This window comes from Emydura macquarii, unplaced genomic scaffold (genome assembly GCF_026122565.2).
Source record: "Emydura macquarii macquarii isolate MOO-44397 ecotype Brisbane River unplaced genomic scaffold, CSIRO-AGI_Emac_v2 contig_2768, whole genome shotgun sequence".
Taxonomy (NCBI): domain Eukaryota; kingdom Metazoa; phylum Chordata; order Testudines; family Chelidae; genus Emydura; species Emydura macquarii.
This window is the reverse complement of record NW_027132905.1, coordinates 34,100,582-34,128,492: the sequence shown is the minus strand read 5'-3', so window position 1 is coordinate 34,128,492 and position 27,911 is coordinate 34,100,582. Positions and strand designations below refer to the sequence as shown.

Below are 27,911 nucleotides of genomic sequence, written 5' to 3'. Positions count from 1 at the left end.
TCACAATTATTTTTTCCTGTCCAAGTTCACTTTGTCTCTGTATCTAACAGGTTTTAGAACCCCTTAGGAACTTCTGATGCCTAAAACTTGAAAGCTGAAGTGGTCTATCTGTGACTGAAACTCTTCTGAAAGTAGCAGTAGGACCAGTGCAGAAGAAGAGGTTTAGAAGTGGAAAGTAAATACTGAAAGCTTAATCAAAATACAAGGTAAAATTTTGCCCTCGGATACTTCACTGAAGTCAAATGGAAGCCATATTTGCTCATCCAAAGGCAGAATCTGGCTCTATAGGTTTCAGGCAGGCAGTCTTTAAAATAATTATGATATGGGAAAAAATCATTTGTAACATCAGAAAATGTTTTAATTTCTTCTCCTTTCCTCTTGTTCTTCAATAACAAAAAATGAACAATTTTTTTTCAGTTATATGTAAAGAATATTTTACACAATTAACCCCCAATCCCGGCAAAAAAACAACCTGCAGTAAGCACTGTGGATTAATGGAAATAACATACTTAGGTGCTTTAACATTTGGTCCTGTTAACTATTAAACAAACCTATGCATACATTATATCCAACATTACATATCTTAGAATAGGTAAATGCAATAATCCTCTGATTCACAAATTTCCCACACTTTAGGTTTTCAGAAGCAATGACCTTCCACATACGAAAGTTTAAACCAAATGTAGCTAACAGGTCTTGGAGAAAATATTCAGGCTTTAAAAGTAATTACAGAAGTTTTGCATCTAAATTCTGGGTTTAAAATAATTCATAAACAACTTTCAAGCTTCCTGCACTACTCTGTATAGTGTGGGGGTTTTTTAAACCCAGGAATAAAGTCTCTTGAGCAGGAAAGAACATTTTACTTACGTGATAGGGTATATTGCTACATTACTATTGTAGTGGAAAATGGATGTACTGTTAATTTAGCATGGGTAGATCTAATGTGTTACACTTGGCATTTCAGCCACCCAAAGCATAGAAATGTCGAATTCATTTATCACTTTCAGAAATATCATTTTATTTGTTATTATTGTCCATAACGCAAAATTTCAAAAATAGCTTGCTCAAAAGTTTCACTCTCGATTTCAAGGACTGATGAATATAAAGCTGATTTTGGTGCTGACAAATCAAAAGGAGCAGGTTGTTCAGCCAGCCAGCTGATGTTAGACAGAACGAGAGTGATGTCTTTCAGGTTTCCTGGCTGGAAAGATAAGGGGTGCTGTTCTGTCTCCTGCCCCCCTTGAAACAAAATAAACCAGTAGCTGATATGAAATGAACAAATCCTAGAATGTATTTAATAAACAACATATTCTTATGGAACAGCTAATAATCTATCCTTTATATGAAGATCAGAGTTATATATTATAACAAACAGTAATAACTTTATTAGTTTTTCTAGATGTGCTTATTAATTAAGGATTAGCATTCTCTGATTAAACCAGTGGTGATTTGGTACATGCTAGATCCGGGGGGTGGGATGGGAGGTGAAGGAACAAGACTGATTAAAAATTGTACCCAAATCGCCCCCCTTTCCCTCTATCCTCAAGTTTAATGCATGCTGGACCATAATGTCAAGCACTTACCTGGTATAGGGCTCTTCCTGGAGTTTAAACTCCGATTCTCTGCATTTTCTTCTGGTTGCCCATCTGCTTCCATTCCTTCTTTCTTTTGAGTATCTTTTACAACTTCATTAAGGGTAGTTCTTGAGCTCTCTTCTCCATCTAAATCTCCCTGAACAACAGGAGGTGGAAGAGGAGTGGGGGAAGGAGGAGGGGAAGGAGGAGTTGTAATGGTAACAGCAGCAGCAACAGGAACAGGAGGAGTTGGAGGAGGAGAAGGAGCAGTGGAAAGAGCAATGGAAGATGGCAAACTTTCCACTTCTGAAGGAGGGACATCCAATATCTCCAATTCAACAGTCAATGGTGCAACCTCCTGCAGAACTACTTCTGCTATGCTGTCTGTACTGGTTACTTTTTCACTAACTCCATTCATTTCATTAATTAGATTAGTACTAGCAGTCACCAGAATATCACTAGAGGCTACATTACTAGACTCTGTATCAGCATCAGCCTCTTCTGTTGGTGAAAGGTCTGATGCTTCTGTGCAGGGTGCGGCACTGGATATAAGCATTGTTTCCTCTTTCGCAGAAGTTAGTTCACATCTCTCTTCTGAGTCACCTGTGAATGTAGATTTACTAGAAACAGCAACAGCAGCAGCAGCAGCAACTGCAACAGGAGCAACAGGGATCAGTGATGCAGCAAGAAGCAGTCCTGGTGTTGGTTCCAATGAGGCAGCCTCAGATGTCTGGCCAGCTTGATCTTTTTTCTCCCCACTAGGCTCTGATCTGAGGACTGGGGAAGGAGATTTTAGTACTGGATCTGGTTTTGGCTTCTCTTCTGGGGAAGAAAAACAACAACATTACAAGGATAGATTAGTTTACCAATTTATCTTTAATTAGTCATACTTAGGGTCCTTTTCATTGCCTCACCCTGTGTTCTGTCCATTATCCCAGGAGCTCATTAGAAGAACTGCATAAGCAGGCAACCTTTAATTCTAAAGTGAGAACCAAGACTCACCTGGGAACCTTAATATTTAATGAGATTGTAAGAACAAGTCTTTTCAAGAAATCACACTTCTCTTGAGCAAAGCATACTCAGAAACCTTAATTATGGAAGACATATTTGTTGTTAACTTTGGAAACCATACGGAGGTTTTGTTGCTCAAAACAGGACTCTTCTTCTTAAAAACAACAATAAGCACAAAACAAAAATAAATATAAATTAAATTCTAGATAAGAGGACAGAGCAAGTTAGTGGACTGCGTGTAACACTCAGACCCAGAAACTCCAACATTCTGAAATTCATTCTAATAATGATTCCCTCTGTGGCTTTGGACAAGTCACAACTTGTCTCTGCTAGCGTTCTCTATTCGTAAAATGGTAACACTACTCTGCCTACCTCAGTAGAGTTTTGTGATGATTAGTAATTTGTTTATTGCTTTAAGGATGCAAAATACCATGCTATTATTAAAAAGTGAGATAATGTAGTTTGGTTTTTTTACTTGTCAAATGACGTTTCTAAATTCCTCAGACCTTCAGGATGTCAGAAAAGACTTATTACAATCTATCATCACACTTTTGTTTTAAATTCCAGAAGTGAAAATTAATATTTATCACAAGTAAAACTGAAAATGAAGGGAATTTAAGTCTGGCTTCCACTAAAGAGAGGTTCTATTTCCTTTTGAGGTATGCCAGTGAAAGAGATCAGGCTGGGTTGGGAAAAGTAAGGTGAATTACCTTATATTAATGAGTTCTTTGAACTGATTGGTCCCTATGCTTATTCACTGTGGTTGCACATGTGCTCTACATGCCTGAAACCAGAAGATTTTTCAGTAGCAGTTGTTCCACACCTGTGCCCTACATCTCTTTGTGCTCTGAACCAACAGCATAAGGGGCAGCAGCGTACATTGACCACCTCTCCAGTTCCTACTCTCCAGTGAATAAAATTAGTATTCAAGCAGAGGGGAAGGAGGGTGGGTCATGAAATCCCACAAGGACCACACAGCTCAAAGAACTCCAGTTACTATAAGGTAAATAACCTTCCTTTTGTCTTTGAGTGCCTGTCTCTAAGGGTGTTTACTGTGGGTGACTCCCAAGCAGTACTCATGGAGGAGGAGGGTGTAAGGAAGTATGCTGCATCACAGATAGAGGAATCCATGCATGAAACTTGAACAAGGCATAATATCTAGTAAAAGCGAGTACTGAGCCCCAAGTTGCTACTCTACAGATTTCGAAAAGGGGAATTCCTTGCAGGGAAGCCACCAAAATGGCCTGTGGGGAAAGGACTCCATAAGCTCACAGCAAAGGAGGATGGAGCCCAAAATCTATCTGGAGGGTCTTTACAAAGAGACTGCTTCTCCCTTCATTTGCTCGGTGCTGGAAACAAAGTCTCAGACTTCCCAAAGGGCTCTGTCCTTTGCAAGTAGAAGGCTAAAGCTATGCAGACACTCAGCAAATAGATTAGAACCTTCTGTCATCCTTGCTGATGTGAGATTTTGGGTGGAAAAAGAGAAAGTGGACAGTTTGATCCAAGTGAAAATCAGAGGGAACCTGAGGGGTGAACTTGGGATGCAATCTCAAGGACACTTTACCCCTTTGAAACACTATGTAGGGAGGGACTGCCATAAGAGCCCTGAGCTCACCCATTCTCCTGGCAAAAGTGATTGCCGTTATATTGACCACTTTCATAGAAAGGTGTAAAACAGAGGAAGTGGCCAAAGGCCTCCTTTCTGGGAAGTGACCGTTGTCTAAATTGCAGTCCAGCAATCTAGAATAAGGATCCCAGGAGCTCCAGCATGGCCAGTAGGTGGGATAATATGAATATAGGGAGGGCCTCGTGGAAAGTACCATTGATCCTATGGTGAGTAATATGCTCTGACGAAGTGACAAGATACTACCTAAGAGGGTTCTCTGACTCCTTTCAGGACTCCTCTCTAGCCTCAGAACTGCTGGATGATCTGCTGTCACCATTTCCAGTTCATCGGATGAATAGAGTCTTCTGACTCCACCAGTGGAGCCGATAGTACCATCTGCCTTGTGAAAGTCGGCTGGTGGAAGGAACCGGCGAATAGCACACTGATGATGTTGGTGCTTCTATGCCACAGATTGTAGATGAAACCAGAGACTGGTATGTATTCGGTGTAGGAATATCCCTGGGAACTATAGGATCTGAAAGATTCAGCAACTCCAGATCAGTGTAGATTGCCATGTCCTTGATAATGGCATATCTAGGCTTAGCGGGCAGAGAGCAGGAGGGACTCCAGTCTCTGGGTAGTGTCAGCAATGCAGGTGTGGGTTGGACTGAAAGCATTGGCCTATGAGGTGGTCTTCTTATTGTGTGGAACTGCTGGCGCAGAAGTTAAATGATCCCTTCTCTCTGGGTGATGCAGGGACTGGTCCCACCACTTGCACAGGCAGTTTTGAAACTCTCTTGGCTCTCGGAACTGTTGGTGCCAACACATGCTCATGAGCTCTAGACACACCCATATGAGGGCACAGAGTCTCACTCAATACTGAGGGTAAGACGACACGATCTTTTTAAGGAAATCATACGTTTAGTGTTGTGATGTCTTGTCTGTTAGAGTTAATAACATTTGAAAATTAAAAAAAAATGTTTAAGGACAGCTGTCAGTTGGAAACACAGGAGACTGCTACAATTGCAAATGTGAAACAATTATGTAACATTTAAGATTTAGTTTAATAAAATAAAAGTGCTATTGTGTTTGTGTGTGTTATTTAGTTCTTACCATTCCTAAAGTACTGCTGCTGCATCTGCAGCTTGACACAGGTAATGAGTATTACGTACTATTTCCTAAATTAGTAAAAATCAAGTTATCTAAAAAATTACACTAAATATACCCTCCTAGACGTTGTAAAATGCTGTATTGAGTTGTAAATTCACATGTTTCAGTGCTCAGATTTGCACCATTGTTTAAGAAATATGTGAAGAAGTATCAGTGGGAAACTTGATCTAAATCAATGATTTTCTTGGTGATTTAAATCACCCTGATCCATAGTGAATTCTGACTGTGCTTTGCCGTGCTACAGTTCTGAAATTGCATTATGTTCCCTCAAAATAGATACAAGCCAGGATAATGGAAAATTTATTACCCAATGATTTCCCTTCTGGGACTGACCTCTTCTCCCATCAGAGACACACAGGCTAGATGAGGTTCTGGGGCTTGGTCTTACCTTCATGCAGGCAAAAAAGGCAATGGCAGGCTAGGAGAATAACTTTATTATTTTAGACAAATATTCAGTCTTGTTTAGGAAAAGCCATTCATCAGCCATACTGTCAGATAATAAAAGGAGATTTTGTCTGGGATAATGAGAATGGCTAAAGCTTCCTCTTTCTTGATCTTTTGTATTACTCTTCCTAGTAGCAGAAGAGGAGGGAAAGCATATAGAAGCAGATTCAACCTTCCTTGAGTCATAGCATCTTTTCCCAGTGATCTCTGGGTCTGCTTTTCTGATGAAGAAAGGCCTTATTTTCACATTTTGACTGAATGTGAATAGGTCCACTTTGGTTCAGGGACTACTCTGAATTGTTTACCTGCTGACAGTATAGCCAGCTTGCATTTGTGTTTCAAGTCCCTTTTATGGGGCTTATCTCATTCATCAGGTTTTTCTGATTAAATCAAGATATACACCTTTCTCAGATGATCAGAGAAGTGCTGAACAGCCCACCTGAATTCTCTTATCTCTAGGAAACTGATGTTCTAAATCACCTCTGAGTTTGACCTTGCTCTTCTGTATATTATGATGTCCTAAATGGGCATTGATGCTCATCACTCACCGAGAATGAACAAGAGCAGAAAGCGCAGATTTTGAACCTTGGTGTCATCGGCATAATCCAGAACACCCAGGTGTGGGTGCTAGGAGAAGCAGAAAACCAGCAAAATGGTGTCCCAAAGTCCTTAAAATCCCCAAAACAACTACAAAAAAACCCAAAATACTAACTATATACACGAAAAAAAACTCAGTCTTTTTTCCCTGTATTATAGAAAGTGCGTCACAAGAGATGAGAGAATAGAAAAGGCTTCTACTTGGACCATGAGAAGGAACTGAGGGTGCGATCGGTCCGCCCTGCCCTTTAACACTTCGAAACCATGAGGCCGAACAAGGATACATGCGCAGACCAACGGACACTACTACTTTAGAAAGCTCCAGCTCCAGATGTATTTTGCATGAGTCCAACCATCAGTGGAATACAATAAGGACCATCACTGGAAGAAGTACTCTTACTGATACTTTTTCCCCATAACATAGATTGGGAAAACTGGAGGGGAAGAAGGAGTACCTCTGGGGACAGAGAGGAGGCAATGGAGGAAGAGCTGAACTTCAGGTAGAGGAAAGTGGGGGAACCGAGGAGACAAAAGAGATGAAAGCATTTGGAAGATTTCAGCAGAACAGAGGCCTGCTATATCCTCCATCTCAAAGACATAGGGGGAGTAAGTCACCAGAGGTCCCCCCAAGAAAACAGTAGGAGGGAGCTGGGCTGTTGGGAGCAAGGGTGGTTGTGGTGACAAAATCTGCAGGGTGTGGTGGAAGAATGAGATCTCAGTGGGTATTCACCTATACTTCAGAATGTTTATCTGAATCTAGGCTACAAACAATGCTGAGGTTTTCCCATAAGTTGGTCTGATATGAACATTTCCAGTGAAGCAATGATGCTGATTTTGCACATCATCTTGCAAATACTGATATGCAGTTATGATACAATGTATGGGGGCTGTTTTTTGCTTTTTTCTCCAATATTATTCCATTTCCCCAAAACAAACTACATATTAAAAAAATGAACACGGAGAAGATTTTGAAAAATATTAGAGAGAGGTTTTTAAAAAACAACACTCCAAACAATGCTCTGAACCTGTAGAATCTCTCCAACCTTTGGCTGAAATGTGGCAGCTCTGATTCCATGCTCAATCATAGCTTTTGCAACAAAGTCATAGACATGGCCCTATGCACTCTGTGACAAACTTGACCTAAATTCTGCAGCAATATATCTCCTGTATTCTGCAGCATTCCAGTGCAGCAGACTGAAGATTCCACAGCAGCTTCTGAGAAAGTGAAAAAAATGGGGTACTTACAGAATGAAAATAAATAATGCAAGCACTACAGTATCTCCTGTTATTTAATTTATTATAATATTTCATTTATTTTACACTACTCCTAATGTTGCCATATGCTGCAGAATTTTGTACTGATGTTCATAACTGTATGACAGATGTTGTCAAAGGGAAGCTTTGTGCAGCTGGATAGCAAGAAATGTAGACCTTGTGGCTCCTGAAGAGATGTGGGAGATAGTTTGTGGGATAAACACAGTAGCTGGATGTGATCATATTCACCAGTGAGATTGTTAATGTTAATAATTATGACATTGAGATGAATGGAGAAATTCACACCTTTCAAAGCTATTGTTGCAAGCTGCCTTCCACTCAGGCAGACAGCACTGAATCCGTTTACACTCTGGCCTGGTCTACACTTAAAATGTAGACTGACAGTCACGCAGGGGTATGAAAAATGACACGCATCCGAGCGACATAGCTATGCTGACCCTGTCCATGGTGTAGATTCTTCTCTGAACCTACGTACTGCCACTTGGGGAGGTGGAGTTGCTACAGCAACAGAAAAACCCCATCTGTCCTGTACTGTCTAAAATACAGGATAACTAGGGTATATCTACAGCACCGTAGATATGCCGCTGGAGCCTCTGTAGTGTGGACAAGCCCTCACTTCATGTTTAGAAGGTTTTCTTCACAATCAGGAAGCCTAGAAACGTACTTATAAAAAATAATAATAAAAGCTTGGATTTTGGAGCTCAACTGTAAGGCAAGGGATAGATTCACTTATCCAAATCCCCAGCCATGGAATTGCAGCATTAATTGGGCACTGGCTTTCTTAAGGTTATGTTGAGATATAAGCCTTGTTTGCACTAGGGAGATTGCCCCACTTTCAGGCATCAGTGGCCAACCTGCTGTATATGGACTAAATATGAATCCCTAGGATAGACAATGCAAGTCACGATTTGCTTGTGCCCTGATAATACAGCCTTCCAAAAAATTAGTTCAGCCATATAAAAGGAAAGGTGTGTCCCCACCTCATTTACCCCAGTGAAATGTGAGCTTTAAAGCCTGTTTGAGACTATTTTAATGTTAACACATATAAATAGTTTATTTCTTTATTTTTTTTTTAAATAAAAGGGGAAAAAAAAACCCAAGAACATTAAATGTAACTCATTCCCAATGTCAGTGTTAAAGTTAGATTTTTAAACAAAAATTGTCAGGGACTATAGTAAAATAAGATTCTCAGAAGAGGCATGAACCCACCTTCATTACCCATTGTGACAGGGTTTACTGGGCCCTTTGAGGCCCCCTGCTGGAAACTTTGTGGTTATACCACCCCAGAAAAAACCAGTAAAGGTGGGCCCTCCAGGCCTGCCTAGAAAGGCTGCAAGGAAACAGCCATTCAGAGTGCAGCTGGCTCAGTTAAAAAGAGCTGCAAGGCTGAGCAAGTCAGTTGCTGGCTGGGACCAGAAGGGGGAGAAAGGACTGGAAGACAAAGAAACTCTCTAGGCTAGGAGGCCTGGGAGAGACCCTGCTCAAGCAGGGAACAGACAGAGAAACAAAGAAGGTGATGGAACCCAGTGGGAAGCAGCCCAGGGAAGACAGCAGCGACTATTAAAGGGAAGCAGCATGGGGTTGCCATTTATAGGGACCTAGGTTAGGACCAGATGTAGTAGGCGGGCCCAGGTCTCCCACCACCAGCCGCTGAGGAAGTGGCCTAGGCCCTGAGGAGGGTATAAAGTCTTATTTAGAGGCTCAAGTGAAGGGCAGGATTAAAGGGACACCACAGAACGGCTAAAGGCAATATTCTCCACGGAGAAAGCCGTGGGGGTGCTGCTCTATAACGGGGCAGGGACAGACAAAGCTAGCCCAGAAAAATATCAACAAGGGCACAATAATAGTCCTTGTTTAACCTGTGTAGCCCCGGAACAGGTTCATTCATTTTAGACTTTGTGTGACTTAGCTGGAGAGCTGAGCCACTGGAGACCCACCTGACAAGGGCAACAGCCGACAGGGGGCACTGCAAGCAGAGAAAGAGTGCAGGTTCACACCCAGCTGACAGGAGGTGCTCATGAGAGGTACGTGTGCCCTGTCATACACATATAGTATTTCTGATTCCTAATTAGGCTATTAAACATATGATCCAATTCTCCATTGCTTTAAGGCATAAAAATGTATTAAATCAGAATGGCAGTGGTTTACATCAACTGTGAACTGATGTAAATGAATACAGAATGTGCAGAGCACCAGAAACTCAAGTCTATATTGTATGCACAATGGAGGTGACTTAAGTCTGGCCTTCACAAACTTGCAATGAAACAACAAAATTGGTTTTAACACAGAGCTTTTTGTTATTTCAATGCAAGTTTGTATATTGTCATTCTTATTTTTGAATAAAAGTGACTTAAATAGGATACTTGTCAAATAACGAAAGTTGTGAATTAAAGCAAATTTAGTTACTTTCGTACGTTTGTGTGTAGACCAGCCCTTAAATTTACTATGAGAACTAGTTTAGCTATGTAACCATAACATTGTACTATCACTTTTTTCATCAAGTTTCATCATTTCAACTCAGTTTTATTTTATAGTGTTTTAGCCTTTGATTTTTAATGACTATTTTCATTCCTTCATTCTCTCTTTACCTACTGCTGTGTTGTTCTTTAGTACTTAGAGAGAAATAAAATAAATACATACCTCTTTTCATCAGCAGATTTCAAAGCACTGGATTTTCTTTTTTGTACATAATCTGTTATAATTATATTTATAATATAATTATGTTCTAATCTGTTCTAATGTTGGTCTTTCTTTTTTGTATATAATCTGAGGTCTTATCTACACAGGAAAGTTATGCCAGTATAAATTTAGGTTTGAATTTAAGTCAATAGTTATACCAGTATACACTCACATTCCAATTTGAGAGGGTTTATTTTTTGTTTTTTTTTCCAGTTTAGTTGATGTTGCTTACAAAGGAGATTTAACTTTAACTGAAAAAGCCACTCTCATATTGGACCTGATGAGACTGTCCAAACAGAAAGTTATACTGGTATAACTAGATTGGTCTAAGTCATCATTAGTTAGTTTAAATCTGAGTTGGCCTGAGTCATCATCAGTTAGTTTAAATCCCTTCCTACTTACTGCATTAATACTTTAAATTGTTGATTCAAAAATGAAACACATTAAAAAATATTGGAGGGGGGGCAGTTCTCAATAATGGCTAGTGCACTGTAGTTTCATGACAAGAACGTTGGTTTCAAATCCTAGATGACTCACTGGATGAGACTGACTACATCACGTTCACCATTTGTACACATCACAAAACTACCACATGCTTTGGTATACTAATGTACAACAAATCGATCAATGCACGATGGAAGGAATACTTTGAAGACCTCCTGAATTGTGACTCCAATATTGATGAAAGCACCTTCAACTCAATACTTCAACATCCCACCAGGACAATCTCAGAACACTACCAACACCCACTGAGGTAAAGAAAGCCATCAAACAGATGAAGAACAATAAGGCATCCAGACCCGACAGAATCCCTGCTGAAATCTTCAAAGAAGGAAAAGAACTTACTCACCAGCTTCATGCCCTAATCCTCAAGATCTAGCATTTAAAAGAAATCATAGCCAACTTTAGAGATGCTATGATCATGACCATGACCATCTTCAAGAAAGCAGAAAAACTGAATTGTGGAAACTATTGAGGATTTGCCCCGTTTTCTACCCCCAGAAAAAACCTCACCAGAATTCTTCTCAACCTGTTGCTCCCTTTTGCCAAGGAAATCCTTCCAGAACCGCAATTCATTCTGTATTGAATACTTGTCAATGATGAGGAGGAGGGTGACAGCAAGAAAAATGGAGAAGGGGATTGGAGCAATGACACTGCTTCAGACAGTGTCGAGGTACCACAGTACACTGATTCAGACAGTCTTGAGGTACCAAGGATATGATCTTCACCACTCGCCAACTTCAGGAAAAGTGCCACGAGCAACATCGACCTCTATACATGACCTTCATTGACCTCATAAAAACATTCGATTTTATCAATCATGAGCTTCAGTGGAGTTTTTCCCAAATTTGGATGCTGGCCAAAATTTGTTGCCATCCTCCGACTCCTCCATGATATGTCTGTGATGGCTGTCAGCAATAGATCCAAAACGGACCCCTTCCTAGTCAAGACAGGAATCAAGCAAAGCAGTGTCATTGCTCCAACCCCCTTCTCCATTTTCCTTCCTGTCACCCTCCTTCTCATCATTGACAAGTATTCAATACAGAATGAATGGCAAGCCATCAACCTCAATTGCCTTCAATTCAAGACAAAAACTATCACTAAATCACTCACTGAACTCCAATATGTGGATGACTGTGTCCTGTGCACCCACTCGGAAGATCTTCAAAAAACATCTTCTTCTCTGACGCCTACAATCAACTAGGCCTCACACTCAACACCAAGAAAACTAAAATGCTCTGCCAACGGACTCTGAAATATCAGGATCCTGCTCCTTCAATTAAGATCAACAAAGAGACCCTGGAGAATGTTGAGCACTTCCGTTACCCAGCAGCCATCTGTCTCAGAAAGTTGACATTGACAAGGAGATTCAACAATGCCTCCAATATGCCAGTGCAGTTTTTAGACGCTTGAGAAAATGTGTCTTTGAAGATCGTGACTTCAAGAACCAAACCAAGCTTCTCATGTACCAGGCTGTCATTATTCCTGCTCACTTGTACAGTGCCAAAACCTGGGTCATATACAATAGACACCTCAAGCCAGGCTCTTGAACGATACCATCAACAGTGGCTCCACAAGTGGAATGATCGATGCACCAACATCAGCATTCCGTCCAAAGCCAAAACCTCCAGCACTGAAGCTATGGTTATCCATCACCAACTCCATTGGACTGGTCACGTTATATGAATGCCGGACTATCGACTCTCAAAGCAGATCATATTCTCACAACTGAGCCAAGACCAACAGATGAGGGGAGGGCAAAAAAGCACTTCAAAGATACCCTCAAATCCAACATGAAGAAGTGCAACATCCACAAACTCATGGGAAACCCAAGCTGTCAACTGACTAAAATGGAGAAAGACCTTGTGACAAGGATTCCAGCATTTCAGGACCCAACAAAGACAACAGGAAATGGAGAAATGGGAAAGGAGGAATGAATGCAGGGCAGCCTGACTCAATCCCGATCCACTCATTTCACCAGAAAATGTCTGTCCCAACTGCGACAAGATCTGTGGATCCTGGATTGGTTTTATTAGTCACCTGTGGATCCACCAACAATAGCCAGATATCATTTCATGGAAGACAATCATCCTCGAACTCTGAGGGATCACCAATCACTACTTTCACAGAAAGTCCAGGACTGAGCTAACAAGCATGATGATCAGGATTAGGGTGTTTTGGCAGAGATTGGAAATGGGTCCATATCTGGAGCAGCAGCCATGTTGGGGGTCAGGAATAAAGTGCAGTAGTAAGTGCTTGTGTTATGTGTGGAAGAACCCAAACTCAGGGGTCCTTACTTACACGTCCGTTGCCCAGCGGATAGTCCAATTAACTAGACAGCAGATCAGCAAAGTCAAAGTTTATTCTTTACGTAAAGAAGGTGGTCCCTATATGCTAGGGGCGACTCTTAACATTCAATTCTAAAAGCTTTTATAGCCTTACGCAAACAAATCTTTTTACGTCACAGTTTCCATGGCAATACATACTAAAAAAAACTGCTTATCTAGGAATTTTTGGCCCAGTATTTTTCAACTGTCCCTATCTAAGTTGCAAGGCCTTTCTCTGCTTTCCATTCCTGACGGCGCCTAGGCCCCATAACTATTTTATTACTTCTGAACATTCTAAGATTAAATATTCAAAATGCAAATACATTGTCCATCTACCTACAGTGGAAGGGGGAAAAAATCAGTAAAACTTTGATACAGAAAAGAGGATAAAAAAAACGCAGCACAAAGATCAATGCAAGTAAAATAAGTGGAAGAGGGTGGAATTGAATGGAAGAGGGTGGAACATTCTAAGATTAAATAGCTGCTGGGAAAACATTTTTCATCTCAGGCCTTTGCAGCCATTTCTATAAATCAGTTCTCAGAAGAAACAGAGACCCCATCTTCTTTTCCCTCCACATATGTAAGGCCAGTACAATCAAGTGTCAGTTTCATGCATGTTAAATTTATCCACAACTTTTTCAGAAAGGCAGGACGTGGAATTTTAACACAGAGAATTGTAATACTCTACACTTATTTTTTTCCTCAGATTAGTGTATTCTGTAAATATATCTAAATTGTGCCTGCCAATAGCAACATTTTCAGAGACATTTTACTTCCCCTTTTGTCACTCAGTGGTCATTCTGATACCTGGATGTATGGCATCTCTAAAAAATTAGAAGCCAGCTTCTTTTTCCTTCCTGGCTATAATGCTAACTCTTTGGGGATTAGCTTTTCTTCTTCTAACAAGTACTTTTAAAAGTCTCCTTAGGTACAAAGTTTACAGGAAGTGCACAAAGAAAAAGATAGTGCTTCTCAATTTTCAAGTACACACCTGTGTAGACAGAAGCCTAAACGCTATACTGCAATGAATGAATGTGGAGAATTGGAATGCTCAGTCTATATTATATTACCAATACACTTAAAATTACATAACACTTACATTATAAACCCAAGTTTTTAAGGGTTTCTAACTGCAAATAAAATTTCATTGTGGGAAGAAACTTGGCATGCAGTCTCTCAAGTCCAATGATAACTTCTTTTTAAACACATTTTAAAATTCCATTCATATTCTGTAGCTATAAAAAGAATGAAATTTAATAATTTTAAGATATTATTTTCACTTGCAGAATTTGAAAATAGCTGTGTGGAAACTGAAATTTGGCAAGCCATTTACTGCACAATTTGCACAATAGCAATAACAATTTTCCAATTAATAACTTCTACTGATGTACATGCTGGCAGGACATGAAGAACAAATAGCTCTACAGGAACCAGTATGATGTGTTAGGTAAGTGATATCTCTGTGTTTAAATGATGTACCTGAGAAGTTCCCCTGTCCAAGTGACCTTTTTATTGACAATAATTTTGCTGGTTTTGAAGAAAGGAGCATTTGGAAGAGGGAAACTGAGGTTCACACTACCAGCTGCTCTGGAACAATGTTTTGGAAGAATTAGTTTTAGTGAAACAGTTTTTACCCAATTCTGCTTTGCCAAATTTCAATGAATCTGTAAATAATACAACAGATTAGTCAAAAACTCAAAAAATAAGCTTTTCTTTCTGGTGCTGTCCACTCTGCTTGCCTACAGGCTTATAAAAAGTCAGACTAATGAGAGAGGAGACAAATGACTAAAAATACCAGGGAGAAAATATCCATTAACAAACCTTGCTTCGGGTCGCTAGTTGCAGTGACAGGGGTGCTGGCAGCAAGATGAGTATTCTCCACAGTCCCATAAACCACAGGGCTGTGCTCTGGGACCTGGCTGGAGAGCTGCTGGGATTTGAAGTACAAAAAAGGGTGATAATGAGCGTGCGAACATAAAAACTAGCAACATGGAACACAAGCAAGCAAGAGGGGGAAGACGAGAGTAGGGTGGGAGGTAAAAGAAAAACAAAAGGCAGGAAAAAAATATACACAGACCAATTGAATAAATTCAAAAAGTACATGGGAAGGGGAGGAAGGAAAAAGGCAGCAGGAAAGGGGGGAAAAAAGACGATTACTATTAACAACAGCAAGAAAAAACAGCACAGCACAGTCATTAATACACTTCATTCTTCTATGTTTCTTCCAATAACAGCAGAAGTGTTACAGGTAATAGTTTTCAAAAACTGGGGTACAATCACATCCTGATTCCCCCCACCCCCCTACACACACACACACACACACACACACACACACACACACACAAAAGCTGTGTAAAAAGAATTTGCTAACTCCATTTCCAAATGAGAAGTAATTTCAAACATCTTTGATATTTTTTATTAAACCATTAGAAAACAGCAAGACTGGAATCTGTAGAGGCAAATGTGAATATCACAAGGCAAAATCTTGGTAGATTTAAGAGCTAGCCATCCTGATGCACTATGAATTCGTTGGTTCAGTAAAACACAATAAATACACTAATATTTGTCATCAAATTTTAGAAAAATAATCCAGACTAGATATATACATGTGTGTGTGTGTGTGTGTGAGAATGAGAGAGAGAGAGACAGAGACAGCAAGAGAGAGTCAGCGAGAGAGAGATCTAATGTCTTCTACAAAAGAGGCTTATGTATTATACCCATTGGTTGATAATGAAATGAAAAAGAAAATGATTTTTCTTCACTCTCAGGGGTGAACAGGGATAACTGGCCCCTCCTGAGTTTACAGCAGGCCTGATAAAGTTTACATATTTAAAAATGAGAGTGCAAGGCCAGAAAGACACTTGACCTGAACTGAGGATATTCCAGGTACAGCTCATCTCAGAGGGAACAAATATCTTCACCATCACCACCACCTGACAGGACAAATGTACACTCTGGCAAAACATTCAAACTAGTTGCTTTTCTGGATTTGGGATGTGTTTGTGAGCAATACACAAAGCCACAAAAGTCAGCATCTCTCCATGGAAATCTAATAGAAACCTCTTACAAAACTATAAATGACTATACCAAACTCACTCAAATTTTTCAGAGCAAGGCTCTTTTGCAAGTTACTTTGTAGATGGTGGGGGAAGTCTTCATATCAGTAAACCTCCCTTAAAGCACAAACCAGAGAGTACATGCGGAGAGAAAAAAATGCAACAAATTTAACATTTATCATGTAAAAACCCCATAGTGTTTGTTTCACAATGTATATTAGCAATATCTGATCCAGTAGCTTTGTAGTGTGAAGTTCCCATATACACATCCACCATCACTACCACTCAGACAGGCTATACTAGAAAGCTGAGATCTTCAAAGGAGAGGAGAAGAGGCAACTTCCTTCATTAAAATTAACTATCATTTGGATGCCTATCTCCCTTAGGCTCCTTTGAAAATCATAGCTAAGGTCCAAAGAAAATTTTTTTCTCTGAATTGTTTAAGGAAGAAACCATTCTGGCACCTAGAAAAATAAGAGAAGTCTGAGAGAGATTCACTTTTGTATTGTTTTCAGATTCTCAACGTACACAGCTGGATACAGCTGTGATGCAGTGTCCAACAACGAAAAATAATGGAGAGATGCATGGACAAGTTCACATAATCAAATACAGGTTATAACATTGAAGGGAGGTTGTGATGTGCACATTACACTGCCAGAGTCTTCATTGGAAAGAGAGCCCCTGGGTACAGATTAATAAAATCTTCATTAGTATTGAAAACTTAATCACATAGGTTTCCCTACTAAACTAAAAGCCACACTCCTCATGGAAATGAAGGTGAAACCCAGACGCTTTCAGCAACATGAACTTCTGAGCTGACATCCTGTTAGAAACTTATTCAGTCCCCAAGGAAGCATGTCACAGAAACTGGCTTCACCCCTCAGTGGGCTACCTCTAGATCTACCAGATCCTGTGGAATTGTGAAGGAGCCTCTGCAGGCTACAGGAGAAGTGTGGGGAAAATAGAGTTTGGGAGCATGATGGGGAGCTATCTGCTCCTCCCTTCTGTACCTCCTGGCCTTCATGCCAGCATCTCTTGCCCTCTCTTCCAGTGGGACTAAAGAAGATCAAGCCTTTTTGAAGCTGCTGCTGCTCTTTCTGCATTTCTGATATGCTGAAGAGACAATATTTGAGGTGTACATTAAAAAAATAAGCAAAATATCCATTTTTGGTGCCATGTCTGACCATTATTGAAGAAGCTAATGCCCTTCTAAATATTACATTATAGAAGCCTATCTTACGAATTCAAAGCAGTAGCAAGCAGTAAGAAATAATTGTAAAAGAGGCAGACCAGTAAACAGACATAATGCAAAGGGGAACTAGTAGTCTCTTGGAAACAGTTAAGTTTTCCAAAAATGAAACTGACAAAGTTGGCTAGGCCCTGGGTGAAGAGCTGTGTTTATACCTGCAGCCAGGCCTGAATGAAGCCAAGTAAAAGACATTTATAGATTAACTGATACTGATCTCAGGAATGCTCTCCTCATTGTCTGGATTATCAGTTTTATTTTTTGGGAAAAAAAATCTATGTACATAGAAAAGTATTAAGGCGAATGGGACCAAAAACCCCAGGAGCCAAGTGAGACTGGATAAGGAGACGAAATTTTTAAAATCTGTAAATTCTTTGGGTCAGGAACCATGTTTTCTTAAGAGGATTGGAAAGCACATTGTGGGAGCTAAAACAATGTAAATGTATACATAAAAATAATGACATTAAAATAAATCATCCTTAAAACGTGAACAACTTAAAAATGCAATGTTTACAAAGGGGTTCTAGTAATAACCTACTCAAACATCACTATTATGATTAATGATATTAAAAGAACTTCTCAATGCAATTACCTCCCCCTTGGGTTGTTGTCCAAACAAACATACAAAGGAAGAAGGTTTGGTCACCATGTGGATGAGAGAATGTCTAGGAAAATACAGGGTGTTTTTGGTTCCATAAAGGGTGCTCTTCCTTATAAGCAGGGATACTAAAAATCTGTTTGCCGTGGAAAAACACAGAATATTTGTGTTTTTACAGAGAATGTTCAGTTTTTACATTTTACGAAAAAATAAACACATTATCTATTAACTAAATTTTACAGAAAATACCAGTGTCACTTATTCAATGCACGCAATCTCCCCCTCTTGTGGTTGATTTCTGAATGCACTTTCGATTTACATAGCTAAACATACTCCAATGAACTGCTTCTGGTATATACAGGTTACTCAACAGCATATAGGGGTTTGTATTTTAATGCATCTCAAATTTCACTTCAGCTTCCAGACATGACTAATTAAAGTTATGGAAAGACGCAAAAAAACTTTAAAAATCACCCCTCAAGACTGTGTCATTGGGTTTAGCAAGGACAAATTTCACGTTGATGGTAATGTGCTGTTCTGTACTCTATGCAGCAAGGCATACTGTAGAACACATGGAAAACATTAAACATAAACTGAATGAAAAGAAATGAAACCAAGAGCCTGAAACAGCAGGGCCATTAAAAACAGTAAAGAAACAATGCACTGGAACTGGATTCTTTCAGGGATTTTGTGCATTTAAAAAAATTTTTTTTGAAAACATGGAATAAAGATATAGAGGTATTTAGTATATGTAAGAAATAAAATTGTAATTCTATTAATTTTATTTTATTATTATGACTGATGGCACTGGTAGGTTTTGAACTTGCTTAAAAATTGTAAATATATCAATAAAACGTTTTGTTCAGCTGATACCTATATATATATATTGTGGCTAAGGAAAGAATGGTTACATATCTTGTAACTGTTGTTCTTTGAGATGTGTTGCTCATGTCCATTCCCAATTTAGGTGTGTGCGCATGCCATGTGCATCGGTATTGGAAATCTTCCCCCTAATGTTACCCTTACAAGCTGGCTTTAGCGCCCCTTGCAGCAGCGCACACACAGGCTCGCATATAGGCGCTGCTGGCTCCCCCTTGCTCTCAGTTCCTTCTTGCTGGAACTCCGATGGAGGGGAAGGAGGGCGGGTGTGGAATGGACATGAGCAACACATCTCGAATAACAACAGTTACAAGGTAAGTAATCGTTCTTTCTTCTTCGAGTGCTTGCTCATGTCCATTCCCAATTTAGGTGACTCACCAGCATTGTCTCCAGAGGTGGGCATGGACATGACACTTGAGGCATCGCTCTACCGAAGCTGACATCGTCCCGAGTTCGCTGCATCAAGGCATAGTAGGACGTGAAGGTATGTACCGATGACCAGGTAGCTGCCCTGCAGATGTCCAGTATGGGGACATTGCAAAAGTCCCAGAAGTGCATGGCTTCCTCGCACAGTGCAGAGGATCGGGTCATCCCTTATCTGTTGATATAATACACGGAGGCCGTATGGTCAGTGAGAATCTGTACCACCTTATTGGCAAGATGCGGTAGAAAAATGGCACAGGCTAGACAAATTACCGAGTTCTTTGATATTGATGTGTAACCCCAGCTCCCTTGAGGCCCACGTACCCTGGGTCTTCAGGGAATCAATGTGAGCTCCCCATACCAGGGTCGAGGCATTGGCAATCAGTGTTACCAACAGCTGTGGCATGTCGTAGGGCATTCCCGAGAAGACGTGACCCAGACTCGACCACCATACCAGGGAGATAAGTATTTTTGGAGGGACCATGAGTATCCTGTCCAGGTGGTGCCGGACTGGAGAATGCACTGACGCCAACCACATCTGGAGGGGTCTGAGGTGCAGTCTGGCCTGGGGAGCCGCGTATGTACAGGCCACCATCACTGTTGTGAGGGGACGAGTTGAAATGTGGTTATAATATTTGTCATTGCCCCGAATCTTTTCTCTGAAAGGAATGCTCTGACCTTGGACGAGTCCAGCATTGCTCCGATACAGGGACTAATACCAATTTCTGTTAGTTTATTAGGAAGCCCAGCACCTGACAAACGCTTCAGGTGACTGTGATGCTGGCCTGAACCTGAGACCTTGACCTGCCCCTGATGAGCCAGTTATCCATGTAGGGGAACACCTGCACTCCTCTCCTCCTGAGGTAGGGCTCTACCACTGACATGCACTTGGTGAAAACCCTTGGCGCAGTAAAGAGGCTAATACAGAGCACCGCAAACTGATAATGGTGGTCTCCTGCCATAAACCTCAGGAACCTCCTGTGACCAGGGAAGATCGCAATGCGAAAGTGGGCATCCTTTAAATCAAGAGTGGCGTATCAGTTGCCGGGATCCAGAAAGGGAATGATGGTGGCTAGGGAGACCATATAAAATTTCAGCTTTCTGAGGTACTTGTTGATGCATCTTAAATCCAGAATAGGCCTCGGCCCTCCTTTTGCCTCTGGAATCGAGTAACAGGAGAAAAAACCTCAACCCGATAGGCCTCTGGGAACCTCTTCCACTGCATCCACCTGTTCGAAGAGTTGCTCATGAGAGGGGTCCCTGCAGAGGGACAGGGAGGGTAAGTGGTAAGGCAAGAGTGAGGCAAACTGGAGGGTATAACCAATAGCCACCGTGCTGAGCATCCATCTGTCTGATGTTATGGTAGTCCAGGCTGGGAGGAAACGGGCTAAACGAGAAGAAAATAGAAGAGGGGTTGGATCCATGGGTAGAACTGGTAGGTCGCTCTTGGGTGCACCTTCAAAAGGCCTTCTTTCCGTTCCGATTATGGCGGCTAGAGCCTGGTCGAGGGCCAGCAGATGATGACCACCCTTGGTGCCTCTCGTAAGCTTTGTTTTCCTTCTTGTAGGAGTCTCTGTGAGGGTAGCCTCCATATTGCTGCTCATGCTCGGTCTTGAAGTGCCTCCTAGAAGAAGAAGGTGTATAAAGGCCGAGGGACCTCAAAGTAGCCCTTGAGTCCTTCATGCCATGCAGTCTGGAGTCCATCTACTCGGCAAAGTGGGCCGCGTCATTGAAAGGGAGGTCTTGGATAAACTGTTGGACCTCTGATGAGACATCCAAGGATTGGAGCCATGATGCCCCCCTCATCGATATCGTCGAGGCCATCTTCCTGGCTTCAGAGTCCGCTGCATCAGCAGCTGCTTGCAGGGATGCCCTGGCTACCAATCTCCCCTCTTCTAAGACGGCCCCGAACTCCTGTTTGGAGGAGGGGGACAATGAGTCTGTGAACTTGTCCAGCGACTGCCAGATATTAAGGTGGTATCTACCTAGCAGCGCTTGTTGATTCGCCACTCATAGTTGCAAGATGGCCGTAGAATAATTTTTTTGACCAACAAGTCAAGTCTCTTTGCGTCTTTATGTTTAGGGTTCAAGCTGACTTTCCCGTCTGTCCCTTTAGTTGGTGGCTGTGATGACCAGGGATCCCGGCGCAGGGTGGGTATAGAGATATTCAAACCCCTTTGCCAGTACATAATATTTTCTTTCTGCTCTCTCAGATGTGGGGGGCAAGGAGGCCAGGGTTTTGCCCTGGCCAGCTTAACAACCCCCTCATGAACTGAAAGGGCCACTCTACTAGGAGCTGCCGAGGCCAATATTCCAAAAAGTTCATCAACCGACTCGCCCAGCTCCTCTATCTTGAGGACCAAGTTGGAAGTGACCCTTTTCAATAAGTCCTGGTGTACCTTAAAGTTGTCCATCGGCACCGCAGGTGAGGGTCCCACAACTGCCTCATCCGACGACAACAAGGCAGAGGCTGGTAGCTGAGCTGGGGGAGGGGCCTCTGTTCTGGGCGGGGTGGAACCTTCATGGTCTGAGTCTGTATCCAGGTGGGATGCCAAGCTCTGAGGAATGGAGAAATGCAGTCCCGATGTTCCTCTCACGGAACCAGCCTGCAGAATCCCAGAGGGAAACCCCAACCAGTATGGCCACGGTCCAGGCCATTGACGTTGTGGCCATGCCCGCATTGGTGGTACTGTGGGGAAACCGGGCACTGGAGCCGGGGTTTGCCTAGTCTGGACAACTTCCTCGTTGTCCGAGGATGAGGTACCACTATCCAACAACAAGGGTGGTGCCCTCTCCAAATACCTTGCGGTGCCATGCAAAGCGTGTTGTTGATGCACCAGTGAGCGGCCTGAGGAGCCCAAACACTGGGTGTGACGGGACTGGCTCTTCTCCTTGGGCTTCCTTTATGGACTAGGCAAGCGAGGTTGCGGTGCCAGGAAAACGCGCCATGTGTCTGGCGACCTGTGTCGCTCTATGGCTCCATAACGGTGCTGGATTCTGGTCCTCCAGAGAATGGCGGTGGGAGCCCTATCTGGTGACGTCCTGACCCAGAGAGCATGGTCTTGACTCTGGGACTGCCTGCACACCAGTGAACGGTGCCTCGGTGATGGGGACTGTTTAGCAAATCTGTCCCTCGATAGGCTGCCCCTAGGCACCGGTGCCGAATCGCAGTGCAGCGCCCTGCCGTCCCTCACCATTTGCAGTACCAACAGCATCAGGAGGTCCTTTAGGGCTTGGAAGGCCTCTGCCACTACCTGGAGTTGCTGGAGAGCCCAGTGCCGGTTGATGCTCACAGGGCCGAGGGACCCTTCTGAGGCAGAGAGGGTTGGCAGCCCAGTGCAGGTCTTGCCAGGTCCCGCTTAGCCTTCTCCGCAGAAGAGCATCTCTGTTCCTCGCGGGTCTTCTTCGACCTCTTCTTTGGAACTGGGGAGGGAGATCGGTGCCAAGTGAAGGAAGAGGGCGCCGGAGGGGCACTGCGCAGAGGCAGTCATGCTCGGTGCTGAGTTTGACCTGCCAGGCTCCGAGAGTAGGCTAAGAGCCGACTCCATCAGAATGGCCCTAAGATGGATATTCCAGTGTTTCTTAGTTCGGCGGCGAAAACATTTACAGATCTTACACCATTCATGGATGTGAGCTTCCTCCAGACACTTTAGACAACTTTGATGAGGGTCGCTCCTCGGCATAGGCTTCTTACATGAAGCACAGGGTTTAAGTCCTGGGAAACACGGCATGGCAGCCGCTTGGGATTCTAACAACTAACAAACTAGAACTAACTGTAACTGAACAAGTAACTATGTACACTAAAACAATGAATAAACCACTAGGATTGACAAAGAAAAGCTTGTGAAGGCAAGAGACATTCCAGCACCATCAATGGCTGCAAGAAGGAACTGAGAGGGAGGGGAAGCCGGCAGTGCCTAAATGTGGGCACATGTGCGTGCCGCTGCCAGGGGTGCTAGATCTGGCTTCTACGGGTACCACTAGGGGAAACAGTTTTCCAGCACTGGTGCATTTGGAGTGCACGCACACACCTGAATTGGGAATGGACACAAGCAAACAGTCAAAGAACAAACTAAAGTTCAGCGTTTCATTATAATCATGGAAAAATGCAGATTTTTAATGGGTTTTTTTTAATAGGAGAATTTTATTTTTTTTAATCATGGGTAACTAGCATTCCCGCTTATAAGTCAGTACTGAACCTATGCATCAGCCTGTGTTAGTTTGTATTTTATTATTGGAAGTGTGGGGGTTTTGGCTGGGAAATGAAAAGACAATTACCTGTCAGAAATGGCATGCCATCAGATAATAATGCTTGCACTTGAATAGTACCTTTTATCCAAAAACCTTAAAGTTTTTTTATAAACTAATCAAACTTCACAAGACCCCGTGAGATACACCAGTTTTAGTATCCTCACATCACAAATGAGGAAACGGAGGCACAGAAAGGGGAAGTGACTTGGCCAAGATGTACATGAAGTCAGTGGCATATCTGGGAATAGTTTCTCTTCCCACACCCAGACCCCTGTTCTACACACTAACTAAATCATATTATGTTAATTGGAATTTGGGAGTTACATTCACTCTACCTCCTTTCTCACTGCATTTTCAACTAGAATACAGTATTCTGTGATTCCCATCCTAAATCATCATCTAATGTCATAACAACTGGTAAACAGTTGCAGTGTTCTGTCTTAGACATTGCTGAATTTCAGTTATGTTATTCCTACATATACAGGACCAAATTATTTTTGACCTACATGGGTTCACTTAGGCCTGGTCTACACTACAAAGTTAGGTCAACGTAAGTCACCTTGGGTCCACCTAGTTGTGCACATGTCTACACTTACATTTGACTCCCACTGGCGTAAGCACTCCATTACACCCATATAACAACACTACCTCCTTGAGTAGCATTGAGCCATGTTTAGGGATAAGACTTTATCACAGAGGCCTCAGAAATCACAGATTCCGTGACTTCCAGAGACCTACGTGAAATTAGCCTCATCAGCTTCTACCCCGTGACCTCAGGCCACAAGGTGGAAGCTGTCAGCTTCTGAGGGCTGCAGAGTGCTCAGGAGGGCGGCAGCTCTTAGCAGCAGCAGGAATCCCCAGCTCCAAGCTCCCAGGGCTGGCAGCAGGGATCCCGCTGCTCCAAGTCCCTGGCAGCTGCAGTGACCCTGCCCACTGATGTTAGCCAGAGCGAGCAGCAGAGACCCCACAGGAGAACTGGGGCAGGCAGCAAGGACTCCACAGCTCCAACCCACTGGCCCCGCTGCTGTCAGCCAGGGTGGGCGGCAAGGACCCCACAGCTCAGCACCGCCATTGCTGGTGGGTGGCAGGACTCCACAGCTCCAACCTGCTGCCGCCGGTGGCCAACAGGGGCCCTGTGGCTCCGAGCCACTGGTGGCTGTGGGTAGGGTCAGCAGCAGGGACCCCACTGCTGTCAGCCGGGGTGGGCAGCAGGGATTCTGTGGCTCAGAGCCATGGCAGGACCCTGCAGTCCCAGGCCACCGCAGTGGAACCCTGGAGCCCCAAGCCAGTGCAGGCAGTGGCTACACAGCTCTGAGCCATGGACAGCGGGGAGACCTCAGAGCTCTGGGATCCTTCTGCTGCCCATAGCAGCTCTGAGCTCCAGGGTCCCTCTGCCGCCGGTGGTGGCTCTGAGATCCCACCACCCACGGCAGCTGATGGCTGGAGTCCCCGGAGCTCTTAGCTGCCACTGGGTGATCGCGCAGCTCTCAATTGCTGTGGGTGGCAGGGGAATCCCAATGTCCCCAGCCATGGTGGGCAGTGGAGGGACCCCACTGCACCCAGCGGTGAGAGGTGGTGGGAGGACCTCCCAGCCCAAAGCCACCACAGTGGGACCCCGGAGCCTGGAGCTCCAAGCCACAGGCAGCAGGGGGACATCAGAGTCCCGGGGTCCCTCTGCTGCCCATGGCAGCTCTTAGCTCTGGGGTCCCCACCACCTACAGCAGCTGACGGCGGGGGTCCCTGGAGTTCCCAGCCATGGCAGGAGGACCCTGCAACCCCTAGCCATGACAGGCAACCCCAACCTGGACCCGCCCACCTCCAGCTCCCAGCCGCTGCACCCGCCTCCCTCTCCTCCCAACTGCACCTCTTCCTCCCCCCTGGGCAACTCCTAGCTGCCACCCTGTTACTTTTAGTAAAAGTTTCAGACAGGTCATGGCTTCCGTGGATTTTTGTGTATTGCCCATGACCTGTCCGTGACTTTTACTAAAAATAACTGACAAAATTTTAACTTTAGCCATGGTCAATGTACTGAGGTCAACATAGCATGAATGTAGACACTACCATACCTATGTCACCCATAACAGTCTTCTGGCAGCTGTCCCACAATGCTTAACACTGACTGCTCTGGTCACATTTGTGAACTCCACTGCCCTGGGGACATGGAGATTGGAAATGCCACCTTTAAAACTCTGAATTTTTAAAATGTCTTTTTCTGATTGTGCAAGCTTGGCAAGCATACCTAGCAGCTCTCCATTGCTGTGTGCAACTGCCCAGCTCACCATGCCGGCTCATGCTCCAGACGTGATCCAACCTGGAGTAGACAGGAGATAATAGATCTCCTGAGCGTGTGGGGAGAAAAGGCTGTGCAAGCACAGCTACAGACCAGCCATAGAAACAGGGACATCTACAAACAGACTGCACAAGGGATGTAGGAGAAGTGGTCCGATAGAGATCAGCAGCAGTGTCTTGTGAAAGCAAAGAAAGCATGGCAGGCATATCAGAAGGCCAGGGAGATTTTGAAAGCTCTTCAACCATTTGCACTTTGTGTCTTTCACAGACCATCTGAAAGGAGAGAGAACCCAGTGTCACCTGCAAAGGTCAGGTCTAGGTAAGAGCAGAATGTTCTTGTATGAATCATAAATAGTGCATTTGGAAGAGAGGGTATTTCCCAGTGTTTACACTGTGTAAACATAACACATGCAATTGAGATTGAACAAAAAACAGTGGCTTTTTAAAATTTTTAGATTATGAATTTCCTGCAATAGTTGATGCACTTTTTCTCATATTGTGTAGAGCTGGGCAAAAAAGGCGGTCAGGGATAGTCAATCTGGTGCTGCTGGTTTTACAAAGAGCTGCATGTCATACTTGGCAGAAACTGCTACACCACCCTGCATATCACCATGGATACCACTATGGAGTCAGAGTCACAGGATCCTGGTGTGAACAGTATGGATGAGGAGGAGTTAGAACAGGAAGAGGAGCAGGATGACGGATGTGCGAGTGGGAGCCAGTCCAGCTATGCTGTGAGTCAGGATTTGTTTGAGACTCCACCACAGTCCAGTCAATCCTGGCAATGGAGCATGGGTGAGCCTGATACAGAGGAAAGAATACTGGGTAAGTGTGTACATTTACTTCCCATTACAGTGATGGCACCCAATCTTAACAGGACACAGCTACTGACTTTTCGTTAATGTACTCATACTAGAAAAGGTAGTGGCACAACAAAGAGAGGTAGAATTGTTATGGGCTTTTAATTTTCATGTAGAGTTGGGGGGGGGGTATGCAGAGCAGTTTGTTTATGTACACAGGAATATCCCTTGGGCCCTCCTGAGAGACCTCAATAAAACTTTATGGAATTACTCTGCAATCCTCCCCTGAAGGTTTCTAGTGATGGCAGCCTTATTTTTCCCTCCACAGTAGGACACTTTCCCATGCCAGTTGGCGATAACTTCGGCAGGCACCATTACAGTCAACAGGCTAGTGGCATACAGGCCTGGGCAGCTTCAGGACACTACCAAAAGCTATGCTTTCTGTCCCTTTGTTACCCTCAGGAGTGAGATATCAGCAAAAATGACCACCACCTGTGTGCCAGTATTCATGCCATTGCCCTTTACTCAAAGTTTCATTCAACTGAGCAATCTCCTCATTTCCCTCACCCCTGGAGGGTTTACTCACCATGGCTGGTGCTGTGACTGGTGCGGCGCACAAGCACTCCAAAACAGAAGAATCAATCAGCATGTCTTGTTTAAAACTTTAAGGGAGCAAGAGAAGAGAGTTCTGAATCTTAACTTTCACTTTCTGTTGTGACTATACTGACAATGGTACCTCTGCGTGTTTTATCTAACTGTTGCCGTTGTAGCCTTGAGGGGTTCTCTCTCCACACCCATTGATTGCCTGAGCCAGATAAGTGGGAGAAAGAGGAGGACGTAGGATGATGTGTTCAGCGATATCCTGCAAGCAAGTGCTACATCAGAGACTGAGCAGAGGGCCTGGAGAGTGAATATCGCAGACTGTGTGGAAAAGGAAAGAGTGGACAGGAGAAAGACCCAAGAGTCCCAGCAGGAAAAGAAGAGGGAGATGCACCAGGACATAAAGGGAGTCACCAGCAGCAACACAGATGATGCAGATTCTTGCAGGGCTACAAGTTCAACAATCCCAGGATTGCCCATCTTTGCAGTCCATGGAGAACTCCAGTATACCACCTTCCTACACACCTTAACATTCCACACAGCATCAGGTGCCTCATCCCTAACCCTACCATTCGACACCAGGGG

General features: G+C 43.3%; 1 protein-coding gene across 15 annotated transcripts in view; it reads right to left on the bottom strand.

The window, feature by feature from the left end:
* EIF4G3 (eukaryotic translation initiation factor 4 gamma 3) overlaps positions 1-27,911 on the bottom strand; it is a 401,491-nt gene that overhangs the window by 138,712 nt on the left and 234,868 nt on the right. For 12 of the 15 annotated variants that reach the window (XR_010923447.1, XR_010923446.1, XR_010923445.1 and 9 more), the window contains 2 exons: positions 15,006-15,114; positions 1,584-2,396 (listed from right to left, as the gene is read on the bottom strand). Coding sequence is in view for 12 of the 15 variants with exons in the window: in XM_067566990.1 (XP_067423091.1) it covers positions 1,584-2,396; positions 15,006-15,114 (922 nt within the window). In the remaining 3 variants the exon portion in view is untranslated. Of the gene's footprint in view, positions 1-165; positions 1,240-1,583; positions 2,397-15,005; positions 15,115-27,911 lie in introns of those variants that run through there. The other 3 variants (XM_067566980.1, XM_067566992.1, XM_067566991.1) reach the window with 2 other exon arrangements.